This window comes from Haliotis rufescens, unplaced genomic scaffold, assembly GCF_023055435.1.
Source record: "Haliotis rufescens isolate VD_foot unplaced genomic scaffold, xgHalRufe1.0.p SCAF_32, whole genome shotgun sequence".
NCBI classification, from domain to species: domain Eukaryota; kingdom Metazoa; phylum Mollusca; class Gastropoda; order Lepetellida; family Haliotidae; genus Haliotis; species Haliotis rufescens.
The window spans coordinates 4069582-4094693 of NW_025964024.1; the positions used below are offsets into that span (position 1 = coordinate 4069582).

General features: G+C 43.5%; 1 protein-coding gene across 1 annotated transcript; it reads right to left on the reverse strand.

Moving 5' to 3' along the window:
- Window positions 1–571: 571 nt before the first annotated feature.
- LOC125371947 (sporozoite surface protein 2-like) lies at window positions 572–24345 on the reverse strand. Its single transcript, XM_048380649.1, has 3 exons — window positions 24284–24345; window positions 17336–18148; window positions 572–812 (listed from the first exon to the last, which is right to left on the reverse strand). Exons 1-3 carry the CDS (start codon window positions 24343–24345, stop codon window positions 572–574), a joined length of 1116 nt encoding a protein of 371 aa, XP_048236606.1.
- Window positions 24346–25112: the final 767 nt, after the last annotated feature.

Genomic DNA, 25112 nt, shown 5'->3' on the forward strand with positions numbered 1-25112 from the left:
TGGCTCTCGTGGCTATGCTGTCAAAACACGCTTTGTGATTCTAACAGGTTACCGTATATAACAAAACAAATCTTGTTTTCTCATTTTTTATTCAACAAGGATAACATATTCATCAAAACTTTACATTGATGAATATGAATAGCATATGAATATCATAATGGATTTAATGTCATTACTGCAGATGAAGGAGGTCGCCCACGTGGTCAGCATATTCCATCTTACTCAGGTGTTGGTTCAGGAGCTGGATCTTGAGGGACGCAATACGTGCATCGATTGCCTTGTACTTCTTTCTTCGTGAAGGTTCTGACCACTGGTGAGAGAGTCTCAGGACTGCAACCTCTTTGAGTGACTGCTCTCGCTGAAATAGCTTCACTACCTCGTAGATGTTCGGGTGGCACTTCTTGGCAAGTTTCTTTATCTTGTTGTGCCACCCTTCCAGGTGATTGTTGGTACGGTGGCCTTGGTTTTCGAAATGGTTCCAAATCTCTGGCATGAAGGCCCATCCTTGAACCCAACTGGTTGTCACGTAGTCCATGAAGGCAGTCACTTTAGGGCCAGCAATGGCATCAAGTCACACATCATCCACTTTGTCACGAGGTACTAGAGGGAGGGCAGCAGCTCTTCTCACCAGCTTCTTCACCTCCTCATCTTCCTTATAGTCCATCACCAGACCTTCTTTCTGCACCCTCCTCCAGATACATGATACAATGTTCTTGTCTGAAGTGAAGATGAGGATGTCGTCACTAACACGGTGTAGGAACTGGTCGCCTCCCTCAGTCTGGGAGTACTTCTCCTCCAGCTGGATCTGGGGTCTGCTGTCAGGAGGGGCAATTTAAATGTGGGACACTCATTTAAAGGTATCTCTAAAGAACACCACGCTTAGTAATTTAAATGTGGGACACTCATATAAAGGTATCGGTAATCGGATTAATTAATTACCCGCTAGAATAGGTGAAATGCACTCAGCTGAAAATGTGGCTCTACCGGCAATAGCCATTTCTGAAATGTGGCCCTCCCGGCTAGACACCGGTATATCCATAACAAACATGAGTCAATTGAGCAAATTGTTCAGCCGTGACAAGTCAATAAAATAAACTGGGTATGCTGTGGCCGTTGGAAAATGGACAAACTTGAGGAACGTGTCAACTTTCTAAAACTTCAATTAAACCCTCTTATTAGTCGATTTCTATACTCATTGTAGTAACTGCAATTCGAAAATGCATATCGACTATGACTCAGAAAGTAGTTTTCTATAAACATTAGCTTCCACGGTGATGCGCCGGCAAATCGGCTGTTTTAATCAAAGGTGGGTTATTGTAATTTGATCAATCAGAATCGAGTAATTTCATTGTAGAATTTCCAACGACAGAGTATGACGTCATCATCTAGACGTCACTTATCTTACGTCATCAATGACGACGTTTGTATCAAGTCGCATCGGCATTATTTCAGCCATATAGCGACTTATTTCTTATATGAGATATCAACATTATGTACAGCCTCTTTAAGGATGTTGATAAAATGTACAAGCTTTAATAATATTTACCCAGATTTTAACAATGCCGTCTCCCTGAATAGAATCCGACCTCGGCAATGTCGGGCAAGTCCATTTTACGAACAGGCGGGTTAAAGTTTGGTATTTTCCGCATATTCTCACAATCCTCACGTCGATCATCTATACCTTTTTTCTTAATACTGATTGTCATATCTCTCCCACTTTTGGATGCGATCGTTCGGCCACTGCGTTTATCTGCATAGCCCAGCTACATCTAAGGGGACTCACAAGACACCTACCTCTGAAAAATAACGTTGTCCAATATATGACGTCATCAAGTTGCGAGCGTCAGAAATGACGCCATGATAAAACAATGTTTTATCGGGAAATAAACCACGCCTCGTTCTTCATTGTTCTTTGCGATTTATCGCGTAGCTATCTTATATTATGATGTCTGTATTACGTCAACAAGGAAGTCTGTATTAAGTCAGCAACGCATTGTGTCTGTGTTAAGTCAACAATGCTACTGTGTGCGGTTATTTAATACTTCTTAACTAGCTTATTTTAAACCAAATGGATAATATTTTACACAACATTTGAAGCCGTGAATGGGAATATCGCAGTGTTCCGATTCTGTTCCACAGCCTGTAGAAAACAGTTCCCCATTGACTCATCGGGTCCAGGAATGACTCATATATAGAGGATGTTTATTGTGAAGCTAGTCAGTGCCACAGACATGCAATGAGTACAGCTGCATTTACTTCGAGCAAACCTCACGTACAGACGAGAATCGTTTGTCCGCCAACCGATACACATGTAGATATGCCACAGTGCAAACTTCAGCGCGCGCGCGCGCGCGTGTGTGTGTGTGTGTGTGTGTGTGTGTGTGTGCGTGCGAGTGTGTGTGTGTGCGCGCGCGCGCGCGTGTGTGTAATTTGTTTGTTTGTTGTTTAACAGCGAACCCAGCAATATTCCAGCTATATGACGGCGGTCTGCAACTAATCGAGTCAACCCAGACAATCCAGTGATTGACACCGTGGACAAAATATGATACAATACCAGGTCCAACCTCAAACCCCACCCCATATAAAAAAATGACAAGTCCCTCAGAACCCTGTACCGCCATCTCCGAGATTCACGCAGGCTGATGCAGTCAAGGGTTCTTGGTACGTATGAACTCAACACAGTTCAAAGGGCATGTAAGAGCGTCACTTAGTGTATATTAGGGCAATCCTATGTCTTACAACAAGTAAAAACGTGGCTGTGTAAATGTGTACTTTCCTCTCCCCACACTGCGAGTTGGAACAAGCCGTTGTTTGTGATGCATGCCGGGAATTGTTTGTGACACACATTTACCAATATTTCATCGTCAGGTGTTGGCACGAGTTCGATGTATGGATGCATGTAATACGCTTTATGTACAAACTTGGAGTAAATTAGATTTTCTAACCCGGTCACAAGAACACATGAATTGTCTTGTGTCACAGTGCAGGGACCAGAGTGAGTGAGATTAACGCTGCGTTGAACAGTATTCCAGTTATATCACGGCGTGTCAGCTTGATATGAGAGGAAAGCCCGAAGTGGTGCAGGCCTTAGACGTTTACCACTCAGGTGAAACCCATGAACACAGGTATGGTGCTGACAAACCAAGACACATAATCGGGGTGAACCGGGATTCGAACCAACGATCCCATAGGTTCCTGGCGGGCCGAAGGGACGCAACTCTGCGTACGAATTGCGGCGCCTGAGCGCCGTGCCCCCTCAGACATCATGCAGACAGGAGAAAATATGTTTCTAAAATGATCAGCGCGTGTAGCCTTGCTCCATGGCTGTACTGAATGATTAATCCATAATAGTTAATAATTCTATCTTCATAATCGGCAAGTCTAAATAAGCTGACGCCAGTCTTTTATAGGGACAACTTGTTCTTCTTATTTATATAATCTAGGAAATATGAGTTAAACTAACAATAGCTTTCTTAGAGCCTTGTGCAAGTCTACGCTACGTGATCACGTTCACACACACACACACAGGCTGTTGAGCTCATATGCCTGATCGTGCAATCAACACTATATTTATTATTCATCACAGGCACTTATGTTGAGCCGACCGACCTTGTTGACAATATAATGCACAAAGTACATGCACACTACAATATTGTTTACAATAAGCCTTATGCATATCCGGGTACTCGCGTGTGACGGCCATCGCCTCCCGTTGGTCGATTTAAAGACGTAAAAGTGCCCGAACTGCATCAGAGATAATCGTGACAGACGTGGGTGCGCGTGGCGGAAGCACTGACCTGCATTTGTTGGTAGTTCCGGGTGTACTAATCGTCAAGGCAAGAGGACACGCCCTTAACCTGCAGATAGTTATATCAACAATTAATTCTTAGTGACAATGAGCTTTTCGTAGTTACATTCTATCGCCGCTCCCCTCTCACCATATCACATGCTCTCTCGTCCGTCCAGGGGCGGTGGGGTAGTCTAGTGGTTAAAGCGTTCGTTCTTCGCGCCGAAGGCCCGGGATCGATTCCCCCAAAGTGTACAATGTGTGAAGCCCATTTCTGGTGTCCCCCGCCGTTATATTGCTGGAATATTGAAAAAAACGGCGTAAAACCATACTCACTCACTCTTTCGCCCAATACATTTAGTGTTTCTCCGCTGCCGGTAGAATCGATACATCCTCTCCTCTTGTCTCATCCCCAGGACACTGGTATATATCCTGACATATACCCCGAGGGGATATTTATTGAAATGATATATACACTCCACAGAACATGTAAACAATTATAATTATTTACTGATCCCATTATGAACTACTTCTGAAATATATGTAATATATATATGTATGTGTGTGTGCACATTTATACTATAGATGTTGTCTTTTCACTGTATACCTTGTACTCTTCATGGAATGGAGGAAATAAAGAAGATCTATCTATCTATCTATCTATCCTGACATATACCCCGAGGGGATATTTATTGAAATGATATATACACTCCACAGAACATGTAAACAATTATAATTATTTACTGATCCCATTTCTCTGTTGTTTTTATTCCTGTTATAAAAAAAAAAGAAATTATTTGTAAAACTATATATTTTGTAACCCTGTATCTGGGCCAGTGGCCTTTACTCATTATTGTTACGTACAGAGAGTCGGTAGAATGTGTACACTGATCTGTACATATAGTTGGCTGAATAGTCCTGGACCATGACCGAGGAATATATTTATTTTATGAAAAAAATAATAATCTAGAAACGCATACAAAAGCAATTCTAGCCAGCTCTTGCTAGCTCTATTCTACTTATGAAATCAGCATAGGTTTTTTTTAAATTTTAGTCAAGAGTGAGTGAGTGAGTGTGGTTTTACGCCGCTTTAAGCAATATTCCAGCAATAACACGGCGGGGGACACCAGCAATAGGCTTCACACATTGTACCCATGTCGGGAATCGAACCTTTGTCTTCGGCGTGACGAACGAACGCTTTAACCACTAGGCTACCCGACCGCCCCTTTAGAGTCAAGAAGGATATTGTGTAATATAAGATTTCAGAGACTAAATGTTGGTATATTTGACGCTGGTGTTTGAAGTCTTTTGTAAACTGGATCGAAAACCCCGTGACCTATATTAGTTGATCAACAGCGCGATAATGCCCATCCCTAATGTATTTACTTGGAATTCTGCAAACTAACTACGCAGTAGCGTCTGGATCACTGCTTGCTGTCACACATGTGCACTGGGGCACTAGATCATGATTTGGAGTGTACAGCTTACAGACAATTCCTATTAATTCCGGATGTAGTACTGTGGTGATCGTGGTTGGATACTGATATATTACTTGATAGGAAACATTATCCTAGGTTCTATTATTATTATTATTATTATTATCATTATTATTATTATTATTATTATTATTATTAACATTAACATACAGTGCCATTTAGAAAGTGGTCAAATGTAAGAAATGTTACATTTGGGATAACATTTTCTTAGCAAAGTACAGATTCTAGTACTTTTTGGGGGGTTGGGAACCATCCGGGATTCGAACCCACACTGCCAGAGAAAGGCACCTAATCGCCAGCACACAAAGTCAGCGAACTAATCCACTCAGCCATCGAGGCTTCGGAACCGTACTTTTTGTGGACCCGTGAAGATAAGGGGTAGAATTATACTGACGTTGGATCGCTGCTGACTTTGTGTGCTGGCGATTAGGTGCCTCACTCTGGCAGTGTGGGTTCGAATCCCGGATGGGACTCAACCCAAAAAGGTTCTTGAATCTGTACTAAGAAAGTGTTATCCCAAATATAACATTTGTTACATTTATTATTATTGTAGTTATGATGCATGGCAGGGTAACAACAAATACCATCTTTTAAACGAGTTTGATAGGACGCGGCCGGGGATCGAAACACCAACGTTCTGCTTTCGGGCAGACGCTCTATCCACACGATCACGGAGGCGGTCGCTGGTGCTGAGACAGTGGCATGACACGAGCACGACGTACTAGTGGTGCTCAGAAGCGAGGGATGCTGTTGATGACGCAGGAGATACATGTGTCCACACAGCACGGTCACGGAGACTAGCTCTGTTACTTCTAGCAGTTGCTTCTCATTATTACACAATGTAGAAAGATGTAACCCAAATATTAATCTCTAAGGTGCCGTATTTGATTATCTGATTTGATGGGTGCGTGTGTCATTGGCCTTTTCAGAATGGACTACTTCTATATCAGATTAAACCTTTACAAGTCAAACAATGAGACTCCGTATATTTCGCAATAAAAGAAAACTATTTCACAACGACGATCGTTGCGCGCTTCCACCTTTGCCGACGACGTTGGCTACACAGTGATTCAATAACCTGCTGAATTATAACGTTATATTCTTAGATCTAGGACTGTCAAAACTTGCTTGCTAGCCGAGTGATTACATTGTTCCGTGACCTCTGTCTGTTGACATCTTACAAGTGGTGTGTTTTGCAGATAGGACAAGTAGTGTCAATTCACCTGTGTGTTTGTCCGTGCAGGTGTATGGTTGTCTGTTCACCTGTGTGTTTGTCCGTGCAGGTGTATGGTTGTCTGTTCACCTGTGTGTTTGTCCGTGCAGGTGTATGGTTGTCTGTTCACCTGTGTGTTTGTCCGTGCAGGTTTATGGCTGTCTGTTCGCCTGTGTCTTTGTCCGTGCAGGTTTATGGCTGTCTGTTCACCTCTGTGTTTGTCCGTGCAGGTGTATGGTTGTCTGTTCACCTGTGTGTTTGTCCGTGCAAGTGTATGGTTATCTGTTCACTTGTGTGTTTGTCTGTGCAGGTGTATGGCAGTCTGTTCACCTGTGTGGATGATCGTGCAGGTGTATGACAGTCTGTTCACCTGTGTGGTTGATCGTGCAGGTGTATGGTTGTCTGTTCACCTGTGTGTTTGTCCGTGCAGGTGTATGGCTGTCTGTTCACCTGTGTGGTTGATCGTGCAGGTGTATGGTTGTCTGTTCACCTGTGTGTTTGTCCGTGCAGGTGTATGGCTGTCTGTTCACCTGTGTGGTTGATCGTGCAGGTGTATGGCAGTCTGTTCACCTGTGTGGTTGATCGTGCAGGTGTATGGCTGTCTGTTCACCTGTGTGTTTGTCCGTGCAGGTGTATGGCTGTCTGTTCACCTGTGTGGTTGATCGTGCAGGTTTATTGCTGTCTGTTCACCTGTGTGTTTGTCCGTGCAAGTTTATGGTTACCTTTTCATTTGTAGGTGTACCAGCGTTAATGTCACATCAGATGTGCGATTGCCCGGGCAACTTTGTGATTGTATGTGAAGGTGTATGGCTGTCGGTACACGTGATTACCTGTGCACCTGTGTGATTGCATGTGAAGGTGTATGGCTATCGGTACACGTGATTACCTGTGCACCTGTGTGATTGTATGTGAAGGTGTATGGCTGTCGGTACACGTGATTACCTGTGTACCTGTGTGATTGCATGTGAATGTGTATGGCTGTCGGTACACGTGATAACCTGTGCACCTGTGTGATTGTATATAAATCTGTATGGCTGTCGGTACACGTGATTACCTGTGCACCTGTGTGATTGTATATAAATCTGTATGGCTGTCGGTACACGTGATTACCTGTGCACCTGTGTGATTGTATATAAATCTGTATGGCTGTCGGTACACGTGATTACCTGTGCACCTGTGTGATTGTATATAAATGTGTATGGCTGTCGGTACACGTGATTACCTGTGCACCTGTGTGGTTGTATATAAATATGTATGGCTGTTGGTACACGTGATTACCTGTGTACCTGTGTGATTGTATATAAATGTGTATGGCTGTCGGTACACGTGATTACCTGTGCACCTGTGTGATTGTATATAAATATGTATGGCTGTTGGTACACGTGATTACCTGTGTACCTGTGTGATTGTATATAAATGTGTTTTGCTGTCGGTACACGTGATTACCTGTGCACCTGTGTGATTGTATATAAATGTGTATGGCTGTTGGTACACGTGATTACCTGTGCACCTGTGTGATTGTATATAAATGTGTATGGCTGTCGGTACACGTGATTACCTGTGCACCTGTGCGATTGTATATAAATATGTATGGCTGTCGGTACACGTGATTACCTGTGCACCTGTGTGATTGTATATAAATGTGTATGGCTGTCGGTACACGTGATTACCTGTGGACCTGTGTGATTGTATATAAATGTGTATGGCTGTCGGTACACGTGATTACCTGTGCACCTGTGTGATTGCATGTGAATGTGTATGGCTGTCGGTACACGTGATTACCTTTGTACCTGTGTGAATGCATGTGAATGTGTATGGCTGTCGGTACACGTGATTACCTTTGTACCTGTGTGATTGTATGTGAATGTATATGGCTGTCGGTACACGTGATTACCTGTGGACTTGTGTGATTGTATATAAATGTGTATGGCTGTTGGGACATGGGATTACCTGTGCACCTGTGTGATTGCATGTGAAGGTGTATGCCTGTTGGTACACGTGATTACCTGTGCACCTGTGTGATTGTATGTGAAGGTGTATGGCTGTCGGTACACGTGATTACCTGTGCACCTGTGTGATTGTATATAAATGTGTATGGCTGTTGGTACACGTGATTACCTGTGTACCTGTGTGAATGCATGTGAAGGTGTATGCCTGTTGGTACACGTGATTACCTGTGTACCTGTGTGATTGTATGTGAAGGCGTATGGCTGTCGGTACACGTGATTACCTGTGCACCTGTGTGATTGTATGTGAAGGTGTATGGCTGTCGGTACACGTGATTACCTGTGCACCTGTGTGATTGTATGTGAATGTGTCTGGCTGTCGGTACACGTGATTACCTGTGTGATTGCATGTGAATGTGTATGCCTGTTGGTACACGTGATTACCTGTGCACCTGTGTGATTGCATGTGAATGTGTATGGCCGTCGGTACACGTGATTACCTGTGCACCTGTGTGATTGTATGTGAATGTGTATGGCTGTCGGTACACGTGATTACCTCTGGACATATGTGATTGTATGTGAAGGCGCATGGTTGTCAGAAAACATATATAATTACTCGTTTACCTATGTTATTATCCATGTACCTGTGCCTATCGGTAACATAGTCTTTGACATATATGATAGTATTGGTTTACATTTTTTCCAGATATTGGGAAACAGTTTCGACTTATTTTCATTGCGTATAATCAATATGCATGGCCAACATGGACCCAACGCGTGTACGTCAGCGGAAGTCCTATCTCACGCCACACTCATCGTTCTTCCCCTCCATGCGCTGTATGAATTACGTAACACGGAACTTCATCCTTTACAGCACCCTGCACACACGCGTACGACGGAACCATCACTTACGTATAGGAATTTGACATTAGTGTCATATGAAGACGATGTCAACTCATCTGCATCACATTTGACGTCGCTTGTTTGGTGGCACGCACAGACGTCATTTAGGAGATAAACCTACACACACACGGCGTCTTGGGTTCGCCTGTACCACACAACGTTCCTTCTCAGCGCGTGCCGCCTTCGGTACATCCCCAGTTACATCGCTGTTAACAGTGGGGAAGCGACCAGTACGAGATTCCTGAAACTTGCCCTCTAACCCTAAATGTTTTTTTTGTTTGTTTTTGTTTTTTGTTTAACGCCGCACTCAGCAACATTCCAGCTATATGACGGCGGTCTGTAAATAATCGAGTCTGGACCAGACACTCCAGTGATTGACATCATAAGCATCGATCCAAGCAATTGGGATCGATGACATGCATCAACCAAGCCAGCGAGCCTGACCACCCGATCCCGTTAGTCGCCTCTTACGACAAGCATGGTCGCCTCTTACGGCAAGCATGGGTTGCTGAAGACCTATTCAACCCCGGATCTTCACGGGTCACCCTAAATGTAGTGACAATTAGGTTTTTGTGTAAGTCACTGGGAATGTATGGAAACGTATTAGTGCCACGTTCTGAAAAAAAATAACCATCTACGTAGAAGATACTTTTATCTACGGATATGATATAATAATCTTGCGTATCGTTACTCAGACAATGGTATTGTCTCGTGAAGTTGCGACCATAGTTGGATGTAGTTTTTAGAAACATTTATATTTTAAATAAAGGTGTTTTCTTAATTACTGTTACTATGTTGAAATGTTTGGGAGATGACGATCGTTTATTTTTATTTGGTATTTTCCGTCATTTTACAACACGCTGAGATGCTTTTACATTGTCAAATTATCAGCGTTAATAAAAAAAAACATAAAAAAAAATTTAAACTAAACACCAGAATTGTACCTCCAGTGCTTCATATGATGATGGAGACTAACGTCTAGTCTCTGAAATGAACATATCGTCAAGAAAAAAAATAGTTGTTAAATTATCTTAATAAAAAATCAATAAAATGGAGCCCAGAATCTAGACTTGCCAAACATTATAGACTCGCATGGGCCTTATTTGATATATTTGTTTCAGGGTCTGTAAGACAGACCAATGATGATGATGAGTATTGATTTGATACAGTTTTTAGTGATTCTTACCCATTCATATTCACGTTTCACCTCTTAGATGTGAGTTGTATCATACGTAGATGTGAGTCGATGTGAGTTGTATCATACGTAGATGTGAGTTGTATCATACGTAGATGTAAGTTGTATCATACGTAAAATGTGAGTCGTATCATACGTAGATGTGAGTCGTATCATACGTAGATGTGAGTTGTATCATACGTAGATGTGAGTTGTATCATACGTAGATGTGAGTCGTATCATCTACGTTTATGAAAGTAGATTATATTTTTTTAGATTGTGTCACTTATACGCTTCCATAGGAATGTCATCAAAGTGAATTTTGAAAAGACTCAGGATTAACTTACTATTTCCTATATTAATTTACGTTGTGTTGGTTTAATCAGATGGTTCGAGATTGCAGACTAACAGAAAAGCACCCCCACTTCCATCGTATTTTTTACCATACCAATTTCATGTTAGTTGAAATCAAATAGAAATTGAAATTGACAATGACAATAATATAGCTCGGGGAAGAGTATTTGGGTCACTTGTCATCACTTGTTTGTAAACATAACAGTCAAGGGGTTGCGAGTTCAACTCCCTGCATGGTTGTGGCCACCTATCACAGTGGGGAGCTTTAAAAGAGAGCTCCATAAACGTGTTGTCGTTGTGAGGAGCCTGGTATCACACATGTCGTCATGGGTTTGTGTGCATCACACATGATGTCATTGATTTGTGTGCACCAGACATGGCGTTTTAGGTCGTCTGCACTATACATCGCGCCATTTGATTATATGCATCATAAATTATGTCTTTGGTTTGTCGCATTCGTCACCATTCTCCTCTTTCCGTAACCTGCTATACGCCCTGTCCCGGAATAACACAAGTTGGTCAAGAATGTGGTTTGTCTGTGACAAACAGGACGTCATTAGTTTTTCTGCACCACACGTGGTGTCATTGATTTCATACCATTCACGTGTCATGACGTGTTATTATGCTCTTCTTGATATAAAGGAGAAACTTACAGGGCCCCGTTCCACAAATCGATCTTAGTGCTACGTTAGTCGTAGGCCTATGATAAACTATGGGAGTTACAACCAACCTAGCACTAAGATTGCTTTGTGGAACGGGTTCCTGGGCCCACTTGCACAAAGCGATCTTAGCGCTAAGATGATCGTAACTCCCTTACTTTAACATTGGCTTACAATAGTCTTAGCGCTAAGGTCGCTTTGTGCAAGTGGGCCCTGGTCGTGTAAAACAGGGCTTCTTGTGTTCTGGGGAGCACGGGTGGCCCAGTCGTCTAAGGCACCGCAATTCACTGTTCAGAGTTGCGTCCCTTGGGCACACCAGAAACCTACTATCGTGGATACGAATCCGGTTCGTCCCGATTATATTTCTAGGTTTGACAGCACCATACTCGTGCTCGTGGGTTTCACCAAAGTGGTAAATATTTAAGACCTGCATCACTTGGGGCTTTCCACCCACGTCAAGCTGACAGTCGTGATATAATACTTTTCAACGCAGCGTTATAATTAACCCAACTCACTCTAGTTTTCTCTCCCACAATACCGCATGGAACACACGTATCTCTATATTGCGAGTATCACCCAATCATCTGAATCCGTACGAGTAGCTATAGTGCACATAATAAAAGTCCGTGCGAGACCTAATTACCTGAGATAATTACTACTGTTAAAATAGCATGTCCTTCACATGACGAGCTTTGACAGGACATTAAATGATCACATTCAATTTAGATGAAAAGAACCAACAGCCATTGATTGCTGTAATGTGTTCCCAGTATTGGGGACCGGAGAACTGGCCAGGTTCAAGAACAAAGGCCGCAGGGACCCATTGAAACCCAGCATTGAAATACATACATCGCGCATCAGCTGGTCGGCATGTATTGATTCTGGGCGGTCAGTCTATGCGCTTATGTCGGTCAGCGCGCGGGGGCGGTCGTGGTCAGTGGGTGTATATATCGAGGACATGGCTTGCACATCGGGAAGGAATCAAATCATCGTTTGCTGAAGAATTGAATTATATGATGAGCTTCATGTGTCAGACTTGTCTAATGATAAAAAACCCTCCCCACCTCCATCGAAACATACTACTGTTCATCCAATGGCTGTAGTCAGAGACGGTCTCTGATGTAGTTTTGCTTTCAACTGACCACATGCGTGTATTAGTCCATATGTCCCGCGGGGGCTTAAAGGGGTTTATATTTAGCTATGGGGAGGCAACACAGTCCACTGTCGGAAAGTGGATCTAAGATTAATTTGCTTAGCACTACATGTATGAAGCTGATACAATATCGTTTGTATTATACGGCAGATTTCAGACAGCATGGCTTCCTCAAGTATATCGCGTATTACCGTACTCCTGTTTAAGTGAAATTCATTATGACAAGTCCAGATTAGTAAATTAGTACCGTGCAAATATTTTAACTTATTATTACATACAACGTATTCGGTTATACAGCCTTAATGTCCTTAATTTATTTTCAAATAATGCAATGACAACACTTGAAGATAAAACTGACAACTTGTTGGAGAGCAATTAGTGTCGTGTGAATATTTCGTGAATTTATTTACATATGTGCTGCTATACACTTGTGAATTTCACCGTTTTATTTAGATATATATATATCTATATATATATATATATATATATATATATAGAGAGAGAGAGAGAGAGAGAGAGAGAGAGAGAGAGAGAGAGCCGAGGAGATTTTCCACTTTTATCAATGAGTGTTGATATATTTGATATCAAAAGACACGAGGCTGAGATTTTATTTATAATCCAACATCGTTCTTCCACCTTTTCAGTTTGTAGACAGTAATAAGCAGTGTCTTAGGTGTAAAAAGTACAGCTAATTGCTTCAGTGGCAGAGCCTTAGTGATGTCATTTGATTGTGCCGTCATGGTAACGATGACGTCACAATGGTCTGCAGAGCATTCTGATGCAATTTCATTGCAGCGATATCTACAATGTAGATATCGCTTGATCTTACCCAAGCAATATCTCCTTTGAGAGTCACATTTGGATGATAAATTAAGCTTGGGTGTGGGTGGGAAAAATGTGATACAGCCCTAAGACTAAGTGAAAAGGAGCCTTAGTGAGACCTGACCAGAGTCTGCGGAAAATCTAGACTTGCTTCATTTAGGATTTAGCATTACAGCAAAGGCTGGGCGGAAGGGGAAATAATATGGACTGTGAGCCTATAATACTATGTGCACTGCAACATCATACACGCCTGGCTGTCCACTGTGATACTACTGTGTATAAAATGAGGAGAATCCATGAGGCCTCAAGCTGTCACCACTGGTCAAACATCACCCTCTAGGACCGCCACCTCCCAAACTGCCGCCATGCACGCATACAGTAGTAGGTCAAACTGACCGCGCAAGCCGAACAGGTCAATGACCGCTTATTCAAATGCGCAGATTTAACAGCTGAAAGAGAAAGCGCGATCACGCGCATGGTAGCTGTGGTAGCGGGATCCACTCCCGTTACTAAGATACCATCATTTCTTATTCCAGAAACGATCGCGACTATAGGATAACGACTGTTTGCAGTAGAAACGTATATGGTTAATGACGGCACCAGGCACGTTAGCGCGAGTATCTCGGTACGGTCGTATATTTTAGTGTATGGAGACAATGACATTCAATCGATGATGTCTCACTGGGTTATATTGCGTAGTGATTTCTGGGCCTATGACTTTGCGTGCGTGCACATCCCTGACAGTGAACTTGCTCGTGTGAAGCGTAGCTGGTAGTGTTAATATGCGATCACTAGTCCGTTACAGCAGTCTCGTTATTCAGTCAGCGATATTGACAGATCGACCTTGGATGACTAGACTTTGGCAGCCTCAGTTATCCAATCATACACTGGATAATCGAGGTGTAGGCTCGTGGAAACTGGTAGTCGAAAAAAGTTTAATATATTGGTAAAACACCACTTTGTCTGCTATATACATTTTATGATGTGTTTCCGTCTGTAAGTTTATAAAAAGAAAGACAACGTATTGGCTTCTCACCTTGCAATAATGACAGTGTCTAGACTTTGTCTCCAGTTCGTGGGAATCGTCTCCTTATAAAACCAACCCTCTTAAAGTAATTCGTGTAACACGTGGCTATAAAAAACAAGTCTAGATCAAACTGGATTCCTATTTGCTTCATTTTCAAAGGATCAAAGAATATATTTAACATTATTAAGAATAGAATACAAACTATGCAAAATATTGGAAGGAGGGTGAGTATTGCTTGACATTTAAGACCTCCCCCCTTTTATGAAACTATTACAGAAGATGAGGTCTATTCAGTAAACCACGGTTATAACGAACTCGAAGGGACCGCTGATTTTAGTTCGTAATAACCGTAGTTCGTTATAAGCATATATACGACATTTATACAACAAATGGTCGGGACTGAAAAATAAGTTCGTTATACCAGTCAGTCCGTTATATGCGTGTTCATTATAACCGTAGTTTACTGTGTTTTATGATTGCATGCCCAACTTATGAAGTTTTAAGACAAATATATTTTCGTATCTAATTTTCAACATAATATTCCACTTTAATTTTCTCCAATCTTCAAATACAGAAACCTTGTCATTATGTGCAAAATATACCACAGACGACATGACCATAAGTATAAAAGCAATTGTTATTTCTATGTAACCATTGTTTCTGTACCCACATGCTATAAAAATGTATGTATACTGTTCTGGCCATTGTCCTGAAATAAACGTATTTAAACTGGAACCATGGAACATTGTCCCATATTAAAGTTCACCAGATTACTTCGATAGCCAGGGGATACCGGATCGAATCGAACAACCGACTTTCCGTTTTCCGGATGGAGTGTCTCCCCTGGTTGTAAAAGGTTTTTAAAAGTAAAGTAATATATACAAGTAAATGTCAGAGGCCATTGTCTTTATATATATATATATATATATATATATATATATATATATATATATATATATAGAGAGAGAGAGAGAGAGAGAGAGAGAGAGAGAGAGAGAGAGAGTGTATATATATAATATATATAAAATCACATGAAAATATCACATGAAATTTATCTTGAAAACCACATGCGTGAAACCCGGTATACAGCTCATCTTTGGACTTTTGTATTTTATCTCTCTCTCTCTCTCTCTCTCTCTCTCTCTCTCTCTCTCTCTCTCTCTCTCTCTCTCTCTCTCTCTGTATATCAGATTAAAGACTGTTCCAAAAAAAAGAGACAAGCAAACTGCCTGAGGACCCCTTCTTACATATTCATTGATCTCTTGTCCAGTGAAAAAAACGTGACACTTGTTAATTGCTGCTCTGGTGTTATTTTATTTCCGTCTCGCCTCCAACTACACAGTTATTTTTGTGCAAGCCTACCAACACAAACATGTCCTTATTTCACACATAGATATATATGGTCGACCCCCGTATCTATGTGTCCAATGTTCCGAGACTTCCCTGGACTTTGCGACGCCAGGAACACTCGCTGCAATAACATTAGTATAGAAACATCGAAAACTGATAGTCATAAATCCTGCACTGTGAGTCTGGAATACCCACAGACTGATGTGTGCGTTCGTGTGTGTGTGTGTGTGTGTGTGTGTGTGTGTGTGTGTGTGTGTGTGTGTGTGTGTGTGTGTGTGTGTGTGTGTGTGTTTGCGCGCGCGCGCGCGCGTGTGTGTGTGTTTGCGCGCGTGTGTTTGTGTGTGTGTGCGTGTGTGTGCGTGTCTGCGTGCGTGTGTGTGTGTGTGTGCGTTCGTGCATGCGTGTGTATGTATGTGTTCTTGAATTTATATTCTGTATTGCCTACTTTATAATACAGTCCTAAGACCAATCTTAACGCTCACCACACACGCACGCACGCATGCAGACACTCTCTCTATGATATATGACCAGTCCCCAAAGGGGAATTGTCTTACTGGGACAGACTCATTTTAATTAAAGTGTAAAATTTTACTTATTTTATCATCTCTGAATACGATCATAGATCGATGCTCATGATATCAATCACTGGTTTGTCTGGTGCAGACTCGACTCGACAGCGTCAATTGGTTTTCAGCAGCCGATTCTTGAAGTAAGATGCAGCTAACGGGACCGGGTGGTCAGGCTTTCTGACTTGGTTGATGCACGCCATCGTATCCTAATTGCATAGATCGATGCTCATGGTGTCAATCTGATCCTGACTCGGTTATTTACAGACCGCCGTCGTATAGTAGCAGTATGGCGGAGTGCGGCGTTAAACAACACACAAACACTCGCTCAGAAACCGAGAAGCGCTCGGTCTGCTAATGGCTGTGCATTGTGTGCATTGTTCACGTGATGATGCCAGAGCGTGATGGATGGGTAGACCTATGACCCCCATACAGAATAAAGCGTCAGTCTGCCCCTGTATGCCTTAGGGAATTACGAGGCTGTCGTTTATAATAGTATACAATAGCACATTTGTTGTCGTTTCTTTGCCCCTTTAATTTAATATACAGAACTAATTATGTAGGAATATGTACATTCGAAACCCCTCCCCACAACGCTGGTGGATAAATGACAAATGGTGAAGGGTGGCTCATTAGGAATGGTGCCAGGTGAAGGTTCGATTCCCAACATTGGATAGAAGCAATGATATAGATGAAAACGGTATAAACAACGTTATGGATCGACAATGTTTAATATTCGATGGGGGCTGTGGGTTTCTGTGTGGCGTGTGGGTGCCGTGCTGTATTGTGGGTGCGGCGGTGTGTTGTTGATGCGGTGGGGTATTGGGGACGGTGGGGTGTTGGGGACGGTGGGGTGTTTGGGGTGCGTTGGGGTGTTGGGGGTGCGTTGGGGTGTTTGGGGTGTTGGGGACGGTGGGGTGTTGGGGAAAGTGGGGTGTTGGGGGACGCTGGGGTGTTGGGGGTGCGTTGGGGTGTTGGGGACGGTGGGGTGTTGGGGACGGTGGGGTGTTGGGGGTGCGTTGGGGTGTTGGGGGTGCGTTGGGGTGTTGGGGGTGCGTTGGGGTGTTGGGGAAAGTGGGGTGTTGGGGGACGCTGGGGTGTTGGGGTGCGTTGGGGTGTTTGGGACGGTGGGGTGTTGGGGACGGTGGGGTGTTGGGGACGGTGGGGTGTTGGGGGTGCGTTGGGGTGTTGGGGGTGCGTTGGAGTGTTGGGGACGGTGGGATGTTGGGGGTTCGTTGGGGTGTTGGGGACGGTGGGGTGTTAGGGGTGCGTTGGGGTATTTTGGGTGCGTTGGGGTGTTTGGGACGGTGGGGTGTTGGGGGTGCGTTGGGGTGTTTGGGGACGGTGGGGTGTTGGTTGGGTGTTGGGGGTGCGTTCTGGTGTTGGGGACGGTGGGGTGTTGGGGGCGCGTTGGGGTGTTGGGGACGGTGGGGTGTTGGGGGTGCGTTGGGGTGTTGGGGACGGTGGGATGTTGGGGGTGCGTAGGGGTGCGTTGGGGACGGCGGGGCGTTGGGGACGGTGGGGTGTTGGGGGTGCGTTGGGGTGTTGGGGGACGGTGGGGTGTTGGGGGTGCGTTGGGGTGTTGGGGACGGTGGGGTGTTGGGGACGGTGGGGTGTTGGGGACGGTGGGGTGTTATGGGTGCGTTGGGGTGTTGGGGGTGCGTTGGGGTGTTGGGGAAAGTGGGGTGTTGGGGGACGCTGGGGTGTTGGGGGTGCGTTGGGGTGTTTGGGACGGTGGGGTGTTGGATGTGCGTTGGGGTGTTGGGGTGCGGTGGGGTGTTGGGGGACGGTGGGGTGTTGGGGGACGGTGGGGTGTTGGGGGTGCGTTGGGGTGTTGGGGGTGCGATGGGGTGTTGGGGGTGCGTTGTGGTGTTGGGGACGATGGGGTGTTAGGGACGGTGGGGTGTTGGGGGTGCGGTGGGGTGTTGGGGGTGCGTTGGGGTGTTGGGGACGGTGGGGTGTTGGGGGTGCGGTGGGGTGTTGGAGGTGCGTTGGGTTGTTATTTGTTGGGTCACATTCAGATTATTCAGCAACCAAGTATTTTTGTTTTGTAAAATCTGAGAACAACACTCTTAGCTCCATATATACTGACCCTCAAAACAAACGTGAACGATAGAAACATATAGAGAAGTATGTACTTTAAGAAGAGATGTTTCCAATGTGTACCACTTAATGTAAAAGTGACAATCAGCCAAGTGTTACCACAGAGTGACTTTATTCTTATCACGAAATGCTGCACATGATTTACAAACTTTACACGCTAATCCTGCATGAGACAAATGGTGCATATCGAGTCATGGATCTATAACGTCACATGTGATGTTCATGAGCATCGATTCACACAACATATTCTCATATCTTTTAAATGTGCGTAGGTCTTCATATATTAACCAACATGTATGGTATTCGCGTTTCTTTTGTTGGTGAGTATATATCACATTCATCATAGTATTAACACATTTCATTTTACAAGTCATTGTTTCGTCTTTATGAGTAGTTGTAATCACGTCGACGTATTATTCCCGCCCCGCCCAAGCCAGTCGAGCGGCCGTATAGACTACAATGTACATATAGTCGTATCATGTGTTTCGCGGAATTGATTTCTTCTCAGGATGGAGGACCATTATAACAAGTGGCATCGTTGGCGGGTCAGGCAGTGGTCAGTCACAATGCAGGTTAGATGACGGACGGGGTCGTATTTAAAGCTGGCGGGATTGGGTGGTCTCTGAGTGGATGAAATTATTCATTATATATCTGGGCATTCTGTACGACACGGATAAGTGGCCCAACTTTCTTCGCACGCGCAGTCCCGTCGCAGATGCCATACACGGAATGGAGACGCATGCTATACAGGTTCATCCAAGACTATATGTACTCCCGGCATGCTCTTCGTGTTAAGCAGTACCGATGATTGTGTATTTAAACGAAGTTCCTCCCCCGCACTGTCTTACGTTATACAAGACGGACACGGCATGGCCCCGGGGAAAGGTCTTTGAGGCGTCGGAGTTGGTGTCCAAATCTCTGAAGAGTAACGTCGTGCAGGCGGATGTAGTTTTTTTAATTGGCAATTTGCGTACTGTAATCGTGCAATTTCGTTTAAAAGCGACTCAAAATGAATGGGTTAGTGTTATTATAGGTGCATTAGTATACGAGACAACCTGTGCATTCAACGAAAGTATTAAAGTATACTTAAACAAAAAGGTTGGGGCAAGAGGTTGGGATGGAGGTGGTTGTTGGGGTGTGTGTGTGGGTGGGTGTGGGTGTGTCTGTGTGTGTGCTGTGACTTGTATGAAAAACAGAAACAAATCCTACGTCCTATGTCTTTGCTGGACACCATACAATGATGGCCCAGCGGACACGTGTGTGTTGACGTAATGACAATCTTTTAAAAAAATCCTTCTTTATTTATCTGAGGAGGTACTGCACATAATGACAAATAAACATCATATGCTTTTTATATACCAGTGATATTCTTCCATTACTGATATAATATCTGTGATTGCATCTCATTGATATTAGTGAGTGAGTCAGTGAGTTTGATTTTACGCCGCTTTTAGCATTATTCCAGCAATATCACGGCGGGGGACACCAGAAATGGGCTTCACACATTGTACCCATGTCGGGAATCGAACCCGGGTCTTCTGCGTGACGAGCGAACGCTTTAACCACTAGGCTACCCGACCGCCCCTCATTGATATTAAATTTCTGTTCCTCCTTATTCTGGGTCCTGACGGACATTATATTTTGGCCCCACATTCTATTTCATTTAATGAACGCTAGCAGACAAAACAACCTGTTAATACTAATAAATACTAATTATTGGTATAAGTGTTAAAAAAAGCATATCGATCAAGATCCGTTTATACTGTTTGTTTGTTTGTTAAACGCTGCACTCGCAACATTCCAGCTATGTGATGCGACTTGTAAATATCGATCTTCGCAATTGGGATATGATGACATGCATCAACCAAATCTGTGAGTCTGACCACCCGATCCCGTTTGTCGCCTCTTACGACAAGCAAGTGGGTTGCTGAAGACCAATTATAACCCGGATCTTCACGGGGGACAAGCATGGGTTGCTGAAGACCAGTTGTAACCGGTATTTTCACGGGGGACAAGCATGGGTTGCTGAAGACCTATTCTAACCCGGATCTTCACGGGGACTGACATTATGTTGTACTGACAGCATGCAACAAACAAGTGTTTTCAAACCTGTATGGAGTATTCGATGAGTCAGTTGCTCCTGTAACTGGTAAATGCACTTTAATAGAGCCTCTTATTTCATCGTCTGATAGCGAGGCGTACTTTCGTTAAGATCAAGTGCGATGGCCTTGTTTTGGACGTCAGGGTTCAACGCTAGATTGACAAGTTGCCTTTAATCGCCCTCAGCCCAATTTTCTTGGAACTTCTTCACCGTTACAGACCCTTGATAATGGGTCGAGTGGTCACACCTATAGCTATAAAACAGTTTCTTTTTGTAAAAGTGTGTCTGATAGTGATCTCACGTCAAGAATTGCCATTTTATGGCTATTGTCCTGCAAGTAACAATTTAGAAGTCCTTGTCGATATGTTGTCTGAATGGTGTTATGTGGCAATGTAATTTATTCTTAAACAATGATTTTAACTGTATTAGAGTTTCCGTTAAGATTCAGTAAAAGTTCATTGCATTGTATTTGGACAATGATTAGTTGTCAGGAATGTAGTACTATTTAATGTAAGTAGTTGCGAGGAAGTTATTATATTTAGATGCTAGATGTATCTATAAATTTCCGGAATAGCAGGGATGGATGTCAAGCGTTAAAAAAATATGTGGAGTATCATGTGATGTTCTAGTGACACTGGACTTGTCAAGCACTGTGTGGAAAGTTCTGGAAGCTAGTTAGACTATATACGTGGAGCGGGTGAGTGCCTGTCATCTCACATTTCATCAAGACCAGCTTTCGTGTGAAGATCACTTTTTCTCGGAAGCTTTACCACTGTTGCAGCAAATGATTATCATCCTTGCCATTGTCATTTCTACTGCTTTCACATTTTATACTACCATTGAATATTGTACTTCCTCTTTATTGTGTACTGCTATTGTAATTGCTGTCTAGTAATTGGTATTGATTTGTAAACCTAGTTCATTTGGTAAAAAAATTGTTGATTGTATACAATTTCTTGATTGCTTGTTGGTTTCATACGAGTACTAAATTCTCAGATTTCTGGGTTGACAAATTGTTTCAATTTGGGAATCGCTCGTAACAATGGAGTGACAATGGACCCTCGGCATGAGTTTTACTAAGTGGGATTTCGTTCTGAGAAAGGTTTAAGAATTCAAGAATGCCGATCGTTTTTGCACTTTTGTTTGTGTTATTAGTGAGATGGAGAGATATGACCTGAATCGTTCGACACAAGTCAAGAACGTCTAACTCATGATAATACGCCCTTTGCGACACAAATAATAATAATAATAATCATAATCATCATCATCATCATCATCATCATCATCATAATATAATGGCATTCTTACAGTAATTGACGTTTAAGACGTAATTTCACTCAGTGGAGTAACTTTCGAAACCGAGTAAGAATATTCAACGTTGAGTGTGATTTGATCTACAGCTGTAAAGCCAACACGGTCGAATCTTGAGCAGACAACCCATAGCGACTGTGAAAACATAACACAACGTTACTACAGCTGTAAAGTAAAAATGGTCGAATCTGGAGCAGACAACCCATAGCGACTGTGAAAACATAACACAACGTTACTACAGTTGTAAAGTCAAAATGGTCGAATCTGGAGCAGACAACCCATAGCGACTGTGAAAACATAACACAACGTTACTACAGCTGTAAAGTCAAAATGGTCGAATCTGGAGCAGACAACCTATAGCGACTGTGAAAACATAACACAACGTTACTACAGCTGTAAAGTCAAAATGGTCCAATCTGGAGCAGACAGCCCATAGGGACTGTGAAAACATAACACAACGTTACTACAGCTGTAAAGTCAAAATGGTCGAATCTTGAGCAGACAACCCATAGCGACTGTGAAAACATAACACAACGTTACTACAGCTGTAAAGCCAACACGGTCGAATCTGGAGCAGACAACCCATAGCGACTGTGAAAACATAACACAACGTTACTACAGCTGTAAAGTCAAAATGGTCGAATCTGGAGCAGACAACCCATAGCGACTGTGAAAACATAACACAACGTTACTACAGCTGTAAAGTCAAAAAGGGCCAATCTGGAGCAGACAGCCCATAGCGACTGTGAAAACATAACACAACGTTACTACAGCTGTAAAGTCAAAATGGTCGAATCTGGAGCAGACAACCCATAACGACTGTGAAAACATAACACAACGTTACTACAGCTGTAAAGTCAAAATGGTCGAATTTGGAGCAGACAGCCCATAGCGACTGTGAAAACATAACACAACGTTACTACAGCTGTAAAGTCAAAATGGTCGAATCTGGAGCAGACAACCCATAGCGACTGAGAAAACATAAGACAACGTTACTCCAGCTGTAAAGTCAAAATGGTCGAATCTGGAGCAGACAACCCATAGCAACTGTGAAAACATAACACAACGTTACTACAGCTGTAAAGTAAAAATGGTCGAATCTGGAGCAGACAACCCATAGCGACTGAGAAAACATAACACAACGTTACTACAGCTGTAAAGCCAACACGGTCGAATCTGGAGCAGACAGCCCATAACGACTGTGAAAACATAACACAACGTTACTACAGCTGTAAAGTCAAAATGGTCGATTCTGGAGCAGACAACCCATAGCGACTGTGAAAACATAAGAGAACGTTACTACAGCTGTAAAGTCAAAATGGTCGAATCTGGAGCAGACAACCTATAGCGACTGTGAAAACATAAGACAACGTTACTACAGCTGTAAAACAAACACGGTCGAATCTGGAGCAGACAACCCATAGCGACTGTGAAAACATAACACAACGTTACTACAGCTGTAAAGCCAACACGGTCGAATCTGGAGCAGACAGCCCATAGCGACTGTGAAAACATAACCCAACGTTACTACAGCTGTAAAACCAACACGGTCGAATCTGGAGCAGACAACCCATAGCGACTGAGAAAACATAACACAACGTTACTACAGCTGTAAAGCCAACACGGTCGAATCTGGAGCAGACAGCCCATAACGACTGTGAAAACATAACAGAACGTTACTACAGCTGTAAAGTCAAAATGGTCGATTCTGGAGCAGACAACCCATAGCGACTGTGAAAACATAAGAGAACGTTACTACAGCTGTAAAGTCAAAATGGTCGAATCTGGAGCAGACAACCTATAGCGACTGTGAAAACATAAGACAACGTTACTACAGCTGTAAAACAAACACGGTCGAATCTGGAGCAGACAACCCATAGCGACTGTGAAAACATAACACAACGTTACTACAGCTGTAAAGCCAACACGGTCGAATCTGGAGCAGACAACCCATAGCGACTGTGAAAACATAACACAACGTTACTACAGCTGTAAAACCAACACGGTCGAATCTGGAGCAGACAACCCATAGCGACTGTGAAAACATAGCACAACGTTACTACAGTTGTAAAGTCAAAATGGTCGAATCTGGAGCAGACAACCCATAGCGACTGTGAAAACATAAGAGAACGTTACTACAGCTGTCAAGTCAAATCCGTCGAATCTGGAGCAGACAACCCATATCGAATTTTGCAAGTGAGCCAGGTAAGTATGTTCTACACACGGATACATACCTTCCATACAGTGACCTCTATGTCACCCCCTGGTGACGTCCGCCCCACGGGGCAAATATCATCCAACCACCCATCACACCTAACCTGTCATTTTGGTTCTGTATCAGTGGGCGCTTTATACACCCAGGAGCTAGAGCCGCTACCATGTCTTGTAGATAAAGGCATGCCGCGTTAAGTTTGCATACTGCCGGGGACTATGCTGACGAATGGTTGAGTAGGTCGGAATCTATGTATTTAATGGCCTGTCTGGGGCTAAAGCCAGTCACGTGACCACGTTTATACAGCCGGCTATTTGGGGAGCCTCGCTATTACTACCACTGAGCTCGTTGTAAGCATTAAGAGCTATAAGTAAGTATATGTCTCCCAGCGGGTGTTGCTGTAATATTTATACCTATTGGCAATTCATCTGTGGTCACAATGCCTTTCCCGGCCCTGCCAATGTCGCGCCTGACGATCACGCTGAACATGCACGCGCATGCTGCCCCAAAACGTGATGGCAACGAGAGTCTGAACGTGAATACAATTATTCATTTGGGATGGAAGTTTGAATATAACTTTCCACGCACTGAATAGGATGTGTCGAAATTGCAAATTATATCGAGTGATAGGAGGACGGTGTGTTGTGAAATAGATGAGAGTGAGTGGTGGTGGTGGTAGGGGGTTATGGGGGAGAACAGAAGAGAGAAAGTGAGTGGAGAGGGAAGAGGGAGAGAGAGGGGAAAGGAGAGAGAGAGAGAGAACGGGGGGAGAGAAAGAGGGGAGGGAGGGAGAGAGAGAACGGGAAAGAGAGAGGGGAAAGAGAACGGGAAAGAGAGGGGAGAAAGAGAGAACAGTAGAGAGAAAGTGAGTGGAGAGGGAGAGAGAGGGGGAAAGGAGAGAGAGAGGGAAGAGAGAGAGAGGGAGGGAGGGAGGG